Raw genomic sequence first — 10,593 nt, forward strand, 5'->3', positions numbered from 1 at the left:
CGTTTTTCGCGCTTTCGTGTGTCTTGTGAATAGTATGCCATACAGACCCGTTTGCCACTGAACCTGCATTAACGACGACAGTGGGGCTTCCGGCCTTAGTCAAACGGGTTGGTATGTATGGTCGAGTTGCGTTTTTCGCGCTTTCGTGTGTCTTGTGAATAGTATGCCATACAGACCCGTTTGCCACTGAACCTGCATTAACGACGACAGTGGGGCCTCCAGCCTTAGTCAAACGGGTTGGTATGTATGGTCGAGTTGCGTTTTTCGCGCTTTCGTGTGTCTTGTGAATAGTATGCCATACAGACCCGTTTGCCACTGAACCTGCATTAACGACGACAGTGGGGCTTCCGGCCTTAGTCAAACGGGTTAGCACGTATGGTCGGGTTGCGATGTTTTTGGCGTTTTCTCCTGGTCCTGTAAATGGTATACAATATAGACCCGTTTGCCACTGAACCTGCATTAACGACGACAGTGGGGCTTTAGGCCTTAGTCAAACGGGTCGTCAGGTTTCATTTTCTCTTAAAGATCGGAAGGTGACCCTTATTTACCATATATACCCTCGCATTGGGTCCCCAATTTGCTAAATCCTCAACTGTGGATAACATAATTATGCCGCAATATTTAGTCTGTCTGGAACTAAGCTGAGTTAAACCACATCACTGTGTGACACTTCAATACATATGAACGGCCGCTACGCTAATACGATTTTGTTTTTCTCTCCCTGTCTCGTCCTCGACCCGAGGACAACGAGACAAACAGACCCAGTCCCGGTAGATGTGAAAGTCGGCACACCTCTGATCTACTGGCCGTCCTTCAATGTTATGCCCAGCTGATGCCTGACCAACGATCACCGGCAGAACCGCTTAATCTCCGCTAAATCTCCTTATCCGTTCTCCCAAGGGTTTTTCCCTCCTAGGACTTATTTTTCCTCGGATAAAAGCCCAGGGTTTTTTTTCTCCTAGGGGGTTTTTCACCCCGGGGAGTCAGCCTTTTTGGGCTTTACCTAGCTTCCTCTTCTATACGTTGCTTTAGTAATACGTGCACTTATAATATTGAGTCATAGCCGCAGCAAATTTAACTGCTCATGCTATCATGTATTTTGTTGTGCTATCTGTCGTTTTTCTGTGCTTTTCACTGCTTCTATTTATGTAAAGCTGCTTTGAAACAATTGACTTTTGTGAAAAGCGCTATATAAATAAAATTGAATTGAATTGAATTGAAATACTTTTTCTTGGCTGAGGCTTGATCTCTTTCAGGCCTTGCATGTGTTTTTTTATGACTGAAAAGTTCTGCATTCAGAAAGGGCAGCTCTGTCTTGCTATCTCAGTTTCTGACCCAAACTGTTCCCACACAGGCGTGTACGCATATGCATAATGTGACTATTTTCATTTGAATTCAGTAGATATTATCAAATTAATGAAACTAAAAAAGTAACTTGCATTACTTTTTTTAAAAAGTAACTCAAATATATATGTGTAGTGTAAAAGTTCTTTACTCGTTACTTGAGAAAAGTAATATTACGAAATCCACGTTACTTGTAATGCGTTACCCTCAACACTGCTAAACACACGTTCGTCATCTGTCCTTTCGCTGTCTTTCGCTGCTACAACCACATTTCGCTACATCACATTCACTTGCTGACGCTAGCAGATGAAAATAAACAAAAATGCCTGCGTTTTTTCAAAAAAGATCTGTCAATCATTAACAAAACAAAAGAGACGGCTAAAGCATGATTTAAATGTAGGACCTACGTGCACCTCTCCAATAATAAAACAACACTCCTTTATGGCACCACATAAATAAAACAATACTGGAGGACAATGGGCCCTCTGATTGGTTTGATTACAAGATTTCTCAAAATATCTTTTGTGTTTATCAAAACAAAGAAATGTATACAGGTTTCTAACAACATGAAAGTGAATAAATGATAACAGAATTTTATTTTTGGGTGAACTATAAGTCAGAGGTAACCCTGGTTTGAGAAGGTACACTGTAAAAATGGTGATTAAATCATGTTACCAAAGTCAATCGCTTTATTTTTAGGATAAACTACTTTACTGTTATTAGCTGTATTTGCACAACATTTCAATCAGTTTTACAAAGAATACAAAGATAACAAGCCATGCACGCTATACAGTATTTTCTATAGACTATTATTTACTTTGAGCTAACGTGATATTTGGACTATATCTGAAAAATAAAATGTTAACATATAAAGTGTATTAAAGATCAAATCTAAAAAGAATTCAGAGTATACCACGTCACTGATGGGTCTCTGAAGAGATCTTACTATAATATAAGCTGTTTCCAAACTGGTGAAAAGAAGTGGGTTTCTCAGTTTGTTTTGTGCCAGATTTTGTGCAACAGTTCATAATTTATCTGCAACCCTCAGCAGTTTCTGACACTGTTTCTCATGTTCTTGAAAATAACATTTCCATGTTTAACATATTAAATATATAAATTAATAAAATAGAATAAAACAGTACAAGAAAAAACATTACTGTTGCTTTAACCACCTTATTGCTTCTGAAAAAAATCATTCAGGACAAATGAAAGATAGAAATATGTCCATTTCATTTTTGATAATGACGGGAGCTGGATGAAGGTTCTCTATGTTGTAGTGACAGGCTGTCATTTGCCAAACATCCAAAATATAAACACCAACATCCTGAAAAGCCCACCGTAGGGTTTTGTCCAACTGCAAAGAATACCAGTCACTGCCAAACACATCCTATTAGAAAGACAGAAATACACCGTAGTCACAATATACTATACACAATCATGCATACTGTGTGTGTGTACATGTACTACAAATATATATATATGTGTGTGTGTGTGTGTGCGTGCGTGCGTGCGTGCGTGCGTATATATATGTACACTCACCTAAAGGATTATTAGGAACACCTGTTCAATTTCTTATTAATGCAAGTATTTAATTAACCAATCACATGGCAGTTGCTTCAGTGCATTTAGGGGTGTGGTCCTGATCAAGACAATCTCCTGAACTTCAAACTGAATGTCAGAATGGGAAAGAGAGGTGATTTAAGCATTTTTGAGCGTGGCATGGTTGTTGGTGCCAGACGAGCCGGTCTGAGTATTTCACAATCTGCTCAGTTACTGGGATTTTCACGCACAACCATTTCTAGGGTTTACAAAGAATGGTGTGAAAAGAAAAAAAACATCCAGTATGCGGCAGTCTTGTGGGCAAAAATGCCTTGTTGATGCTAGAGGTCAGAGGAGAATTGGGCTGACTGATTCAAACTGATAGAAGAGCAACTTTGACTGAAATAACCACTCGTTACAACTGAGGTATGCAGCAAAGCATTTGTGAAGCCACAACACGCACAACCTTGAGGCGGATGGGCTACAACAACAGAAGACCCCACCGAATATCACTCATCTCCACTACAAATAAGAGAAACACGCTCACCAAAATTGGACAGTTGAAGACTGGGAAAATGTTGCCTGGTCTGATGAGTCTCGATTTCTGTTGAGACATTCAGATGGTAGCGTCAGAATTTGGAGTAAACAGAATGAGAACATGGAACCATCACGCCTTGTTACCACTGTGCAGGCTGGTGGTGGTGGTGTAGTGGTGTGGGGGATGTTTTCTTGGCACACTTTAGGCCCCTTAGTGCCAGTTGGGCATCATTTAAATGCTACAGCCTACCTGGGCATTGTTTCTGACCATGTCCATCCCTTTATGACCACCATGTACCCATCATCTGATGTCTACTTCCAGCAGGATAATGCACCATGTCACAAAGCTCAAATCATTTCAAATTGGTTTCTTGAACATGACAAATAGTTAACTGTACTAAAATGGTCCCCACAGTCACCAGATCTCAACCCATTAGAGCATCTTTGGGATGTGGTGGAACCGCATCTTTACGGTCTTCATGCCCTGGATGTGCCTCTCACAAATCTCCATCAACTGCCAACATGGGCCAACATTTCTAAAGAATGCTTTCAGCACCTTGTTGAATCAATGCCATGTAGAATTAAGGCAGTTTTGAAGGTAAAAGGGGGTCAAACACAGTATATGGTGTCCCTAAAAATCCTTTAGGTGAGTGTACATTCTATGTTGTGATGTTACTAAAGTTTCATCTACATGTTTGGTGTCATTTTAAAGGTCATGGTGCGCTAGTTAAAAAGGTCTAATTTCTATAATTCTAAGATAAAGTATATAAAAGTTTAGAATTTAAGACATAATCTATACTCCTGTGAGGTTTGTCACCTCATGAGGAGATCTAGATTACAGATGGTAAGCAGTCCCATTTGGTGCTCTTTAAGGTCCTGATTTGAGATTTTATTGAATCTAAGTCTCATTTGTAATTTGTGTATATAAGGTGGCTTGGCAAGAGAATCTTTCCACCCAACAGTATGTATTAAATGGAAGCATTCTTTAGCAAGAATCTTCTCCACACTTTCTGTGTGTATTAAAACATAATGGAAGCATGGTTATAACATTATGGAAGTATTCTGTAGCCAGAGTGTTGCCAGGTATGACTTTGTAACTTTTGCAACTGTTGCTGGCCTGGGCTGTCTACAGAATCGCGTTTTTTTATTGTGTGTTCAGGGGACAGGCAGCTAGCAGATGTTTACTGTATGAAACAAAAACAATTTTTATGGCCTAAAATGCGTGAATTCGCTTAGAGCATCTTTAAGTTTATAGTTATGTATCTGCATTCTATATTTATATTATAACCATGATACAATAACAATTGTTGAACTATGATCAGCAGTATTATTATTATTTTTAATAATAATGTATATGTATATGTGCAAGTTTTTCTGTAAGTTCTCCGAGTTCCCTTTTTTACCTTATAGCCGGTGTTTACAGTCTTGATAATAACGGTAGTGTCTGGTGCCCGTTGTAACAAATCTTGCACTGCTTTGCGGATCTTTAACACTCTGTGGGTGAAGAAATCCAGAGGAAATGTCGTGAAGTGTGGTCCCAGATTAAAGACAATAACAGTGTGAGGTCCTCCAGTCAGATCATCAATCTCATTACTGATGTAGTGCAGATTAGAAACTTCGGTTTTCAGCCAGCGCAGAGGAAGACCGTGAGACCTCCAGTGTAAGTCAATGTTGTTCTCCACATCCACTGCTATAAGAGGACCTCCGTGATATTCAACATGCAGGTTCATCCGCTTTAAAGCTGCAGTGAGAAACACCAACATTGATGATCCCAAAATGTTTGTATCTACAGATATAATTTAATAACGACATATAATTAATTGAATTAATTGATTAAGCTCTAATCCTTCTGAACCCACACTCAATGCTTCCAATTTATATGGAAAACTATCTATCTCACTTGGTACTGCTTTAAGGAAGAACTCAAACCACTGTCTCATGGTCGAGTCTCCCATCATGTAGATGTGTTTGTCTTTCAGGCACTCTGTTGTTGTTTGGGTAGTAAAAGGACGGATGCTACACACAAAGGACGTCCAAACATCATTCAAGTAAAACCCAGCTGGAACTGGTGTGTGCAAACCAGGACGACATTTCCGTATTGCATCTGCAGGATAAAGTAAAAAAGTGACATGAAGTTGGAATTGTAATTAAATGGGTTTAGTAATCGAAATGCATCTAAAGTTTACAATTGAAACTAATGTGAAGAAGCTAAAAATTAAACTAGTTTTAAGGGAACTTAATGCTGTGTCAAAAATGACACTGGTAAACGCCAGTGCATTGTCCCCAATATTCCATTTTACTTGCCATTTTTCCAGCACTTTAAAAAAAACTTTTTTGGGGGGGGGCAGAAGGAAAATCTTGACTTACAACACGACAGCCCCCCCGTAGACCCGGCCCTGGCCTAAACGCGATTTATCCTCTCGACCAATCAGAATTCGATGAGCGTTCGACGCAATTCAATGGCGGCGCTCTGAACAGATGTGTACATATATTTGTACATATATTTTGAGTGGTGGCTATATTTAAACAATTTCAAACTTTTCGGGGCGGTTTCCCAGACAGGGTTTAGATTAATCCAAGACTAGACAAACCAATTTGTCTCTTTCGACGAGACAAAACAATGGCACTGACATATGTTAAGATATGTCAGTACAAGGTGTTTTTAAATTAAGGCAGCTCAAACATGAATTTTAGTCTGGGACTATAAATGTGGATTTATGTTGGAGAACACATTATGAAACTTCAAAATCATATTTTCAAATCTGTTAGACAGATACCTCAAACATTCTAGTAGACCAACTGAAAAACCTTCACACAAATGTGTTACATGTGGTACTTAATTCATGTTTTATGTGACACAGCATTTGTCCATAACACAGTTGACAAAATAAAGAATCAAATGTTAATTTTCAATAACATATTCAAAAAGTCATTAGGGCTTAAGCTTGACAAAAAATACACTCATACAAATGTGTTAAAAACAACACTAGTGTTGATTCTGGGACAACACACTAAATGCGCTGTGCCAGAATCCACCCATCTCAGTGTTATTATTGAAACAACACATTTTGTGTTACTTTTAACACAACTTGTGTTATATTTTAACACAAAAGCAACACAAAATTACACATAATGTGTTAAAAGCTTAATGCACAAAGATGTGTAAAAAAATTTACACATCCTTTCTAAAAGTGTACATTTAGCACAGAAGGGGGATATAATATTCAACCAACTAGTTTATTTATCAGAAAATACAGATTTTCTGACTTTTTAGCTGACATAAAATGTACCCCAGTAGAATGACCCCTTATATGGTACTAGCTTCTCATATCAGCAGCAACAAAAACATTGAACTAATCAAATCACCCAGGGTGCCAGGAAGTTGAAACAGCAGCCACACAGCAGCCAGAGATTAATGCTGTAAAACTGACCTCAGAACGGACATTATCGATAACTTTAAGGCCCCCCATAAGAAGTCAAGGCAGCTATTTAGCACATTGCACAACCAAACCCAGCCACAAGTGGGAAACTACCATATCAAATATTTCTCACTATAGAAAAAATAGTACAGGATGCAGTTCACTGTTTATCCCACCAGGTTCATAGGGGCTTCTCCACAGTGGTGGACCCCATGTAAGATCAGGTGTTACAAGAAGAGGTTTTAAATCTCCTGTTTAAAGGGGACATGTTTATTACCTAAACTAAATTATTTTGCAGGCAGTGTAAAGTATCACATTAGATATAAAAGGCTAACATACCAATTCCCACTGTTCCATTGGAAGAAAAAATCTTGATTGTTGTTCTTTGTCCATTGATGACTTTGTTGGTTTGCTTCCTGTTAAAATTAAAATTACTTTTTGTTTTTTTTTAACTATATGGTTTTCATAAACTAAACATTGTCCAAACTATAAACTAGTAAATTACTGAAAATTGCTAAATAGAATGCACTTTCAATACAAAAAAGTAACTAGTTCACTTATTCTTACATAAACATTGCTTCAATGACAGTCAAACGGTTGTGATACCCGCCCATAGAGTGATAAACGCGAGCGCTGCATGGCAAGGATTTGGGTCTCTGACAGCGCCATTCTTCTCCACTGTGGGAATCTTTGTATTCACAGCAACAATCTCCAGTCCCCATCCTCTCCAGTCCATTTTTGTCCCACTTCACATTACACTGCACTGTTTCTTTCAACTTGGTCCCATTTGGTCCCGGTCCTTCAAAATATCCATTAAAGAAAACTCTGTCAGAATCAGTGTCTCTGTGATGCTTGAGGACCTGCACAGCTTCACTGGAGTGAATCAGACGCACAGCCACCTGTGCCTGTCCAACCCACGGCAGAAGAAAACGCACAGAGTAGGAGCCGTTGAGCAAATACACCACCTCCCCAAACACACTGGCCTGTGACAAAAAATTTTTTAATTCTTAAATTAATGTCCAGAAAGATAAGATAAAGATAAGGGGCCCTATTTTAACGATCTGAAACGCAAGTGCGAAGCGCAACGCGCAAGTGAGTTTGTGGGTGGATCTTGGGCGCTGTTGCTATTTTCCCGGCGTGAGAAATAACTCTTGCGCCGGGCGCAAATCAATAAGGGGTTGGGCTGAAAGAGGTTCATTACTCATAGGCGTGGTTTGGGCGTAACGTCAAATAAACCAATCAGAACGCTATCCAACATTCCCTTTAAACGCAAGGGCGCAAGTTCCATGGCGGGTTGCTATTATTATGACGGATTTACCAGGCGCTTGCCAGGAGCGGTTTACAGCAGAGGAGACCCACGTTCTTGTAAGAGCAGTCAAAGACAGAGAAGTTGTTTTGTATGGGGATAGGAGAAACCCGCCCAAATCAGCGTAGGTTAAACAGGCGTGAGAGGAAATAGCCACAGTCTCATCAGCTGGCATCCCCATCGTTGCGCCAAGCGCTACAATGATGTCAGGAGACGGGGGAATCCCAAGCTTGCCAGCATAAATCGGGCACGCCGTGTAACGGGAGGTGGATTTGCCTCTACACAGACGCCAGCAGAGGACATCGCTGCGTCCACCCTCACCGCTGAAAGGGTATGGGGGCTTTGAAATCGGGGGCCCAAGAAATGCAAGCAAGGTCCAACCCCAAAGTACTCTTACAAATCAAGTTTATATACATTAAGATTTCTTATGAAAACATTTTAATTATTATTTACATAAAATAAACGTAATACAGCCACAAAACAAACTTATGAAAATATTTTAATCGTTATTTGCATGATAATTTTTTAACGCAGCCACACAATAAATAAAAACTATCACCACAATGTTCACCACTATGATTTCCCTTATCTCATGTGTTAATATTTTTTAGTGTAACAATTTATGATTTGCAAAAATAACTGTTGCATCTGTGTAGATTAGATGCAAAGTGTATGCGCGTTGTGCACGCTATACATTATGGTCAAGCATGCGCCCTTAAAATAGCATAATGAACAACGCGCAACGCGCCACTGACTTTAAACTTTTTTTTTCTGGTCAGTGGCGCAATTGTTTTTTGAAACTGCAAAATAGCATCAGGGATGGTTTGCGCCAGAACACGCCTCTTTTTTTGCGCTGAACCGCCCAGGGAGCGCAAGTTCATTCCCTAGTTTGCCGACATGCGTCTGTGGAGGGAAAAACCCGCTGTGCGTCGGTGCAAAATACGAAGGATACATGCGTCACTGACAAAGTCAATTGCGCTGGGTGCAAGATAGGGCCCAAGAACTCAGTAAACATTACTGATAGCAGACATACAGTACCTTTTGAGGACTTTCGGATGAGAAAAGCTTTGCTTGAAAGAAATCCCCTCCATAACGTTTAGATTTATTGTTAAAGTCTCTGGCATGGATAGTAACAAAAAGCTCCTCCCCTATCTGGTAGCTGTCTTTCAGGTTCTGAATGATGAAAGTGGAGTGATCTGGACTTGTACTCATAGACACATTTGTGATTGTTCTGTCTGGTCCAGCCCAGTAAAGAGTCTGCTGTAAACTGGAGTAACTTTCTGAACTGATTCCAAATTCAGAGTAAAATGAACTTGAACTTGACTCTGAGTCTTCTGATCTGATTTCTAGCTGAACATCTGTAGGAGAGGTGGAGGAGTTTTTGGAGTTGTAAAGTTTTGCAAAGTGTTGTGACAAAAAGCTGGTTGGAGGATGTTTATCTTCTTTACTTTCCACGTAAGCCCATAAAACCTACAATCAAAAGTCATAATGTTTAACCTACTGTTCTTTAAAGTGTCAATGCTCATAGGGCTTTAATTCATCACACATTTAAGAATAAATAATAATTAACAGTGGAAACTGATTAACTGAATACACTAAATACACTGATTGAGATGCAAAGTAGTACAAAAGAAATAAAGGTTGCTTAGTTCCAAAGGTACAATAATAAAGTACTGAATACAATACACCTGATCAGACATGAATTTCCTAAGTCGGACATTTATAAGACAACAAATTTCCAGACGCACCAGAATTCCTGTAATTCCAAGACACAGGCCAATAAACAACATCTTTAAACATGGTCTCTCCCAGTGAACTGTGAAATGAAAATATGTCATTGACATAAATAGATTTGTTACGATATTTCAAGAGAATTACAAACACGTTAAAATAAATAAAACATTCAATGAAAATAAATTTGCAATTTAGAATTAATAAGACAGTCCCATAGCATTTGGATTATGAGTTTAAAATCGCAGGCTTATTGTTACGAAAATTAAAGGTAAAATTAAGAGATTAAATAGGTTATATGAAAATGAACATGTGATTTAATTTCTTTTAACGTTTACTAAAATGTTATTGATGTTATTTAAATATTTTGAATAACTTACTGTATAATCCGCATCTTTTAAGGATCATTTTGTTACCTGACTTCATGTGTAACGTTACTTTAATGACATTCATTTATCAGTGGCATTATAATCTAGGTGTCTTCTCCAAACAGGTTATACAACCTGCAAGCAAATCATCCCTTAGCGATTTATTTCAACACTTTTTATTTACTGTAGGTAAAACACTTACAATAAACCACAGAACATTATATAAAAAAAAAATTATCTGACTGGCCCAGCCCAGTTGTCTAAATAGTCTGCTGTAACTATCTAAACTAAATTTCTTACATTTTCTGTCAACCCTAAATGTAAAATGTATGAATCACATTTATCCTGC

At 38.8% G+C, this 10,593-nt stretch overlaps 1 protein-coding gene across 1 annotated transcript; it reads right to left on the reverse strand.

The window, feature by feature from the left end:
• Positions 1 to 2,015: 2,015 nt before the first annotated feature.
• LOC135770897 (NXPE family member 3-like) lies at positions 2,016 to 10,390 on the reverse strand. The gene is made up of 8 exons (XM_065280805.1): positions 10,257 to 10,390; positions 9,894 to 9,961; positions 9,184 to 9,615; positions 7,407 to 7,822; positions 7,179 to 7,255; positions 5,321 to 5,524; positions 4,824 to 5,161; positions 2,016 to 2,731 (listed from the first exon to the last, which is right to left on the reverse strand). Exons 1-8 carry the CDS (start codon positions 10,327 to 10,329, stop codon positions 2,537 to 2,539), a joined length of 1,803 nt encoding a protein of 600 aa, XP_065136877.1. The 5' UTR covers positions 10,330 to 10,390; the 3' UTR covers positions 2,016 to 2,536.
• Positions 10,391 to 10,593: the final 203 nt, after the last annotated feature.

The sequence above is a fragment of the Paramisgurnus dabryanus genome, chromosome 8 (assembly GCF_030506205.2).
Source record: "Paramisgurnus dabryanus chromosome 8, PD_genome_1.1, whole genome shotgun sequence".
NCBI lineage: Eukaryota > Metazoa > Chordata > Actinopteri > Cypriniformes > Cobitidae > Paramisgurnus > Paramisgurnus dabryanus.

Coding starts and splice junctions, on each gene's coding strand:
- LOC135770897 (XM_065280805.1), bottom strand. CDS start 10,329: ATGAATGTCATTAAAGTAACGTTACACATGAAGTCAGGTAACAAAATG. Junction 9,962..10,256: donor TAAAAGATGCGGATTATACA/GTAAGTTATTCA, acceptor TTCATTTCACAG/TTCACTGGGAGAGACCATGT. Junction 7,823..9,183: donor CATCCGAAAGTCCTCAAAAG/GTACTGTATGTC, acceptor TTTTTGTCACAG/GCCAGTGTGTTTGGGGAGGT.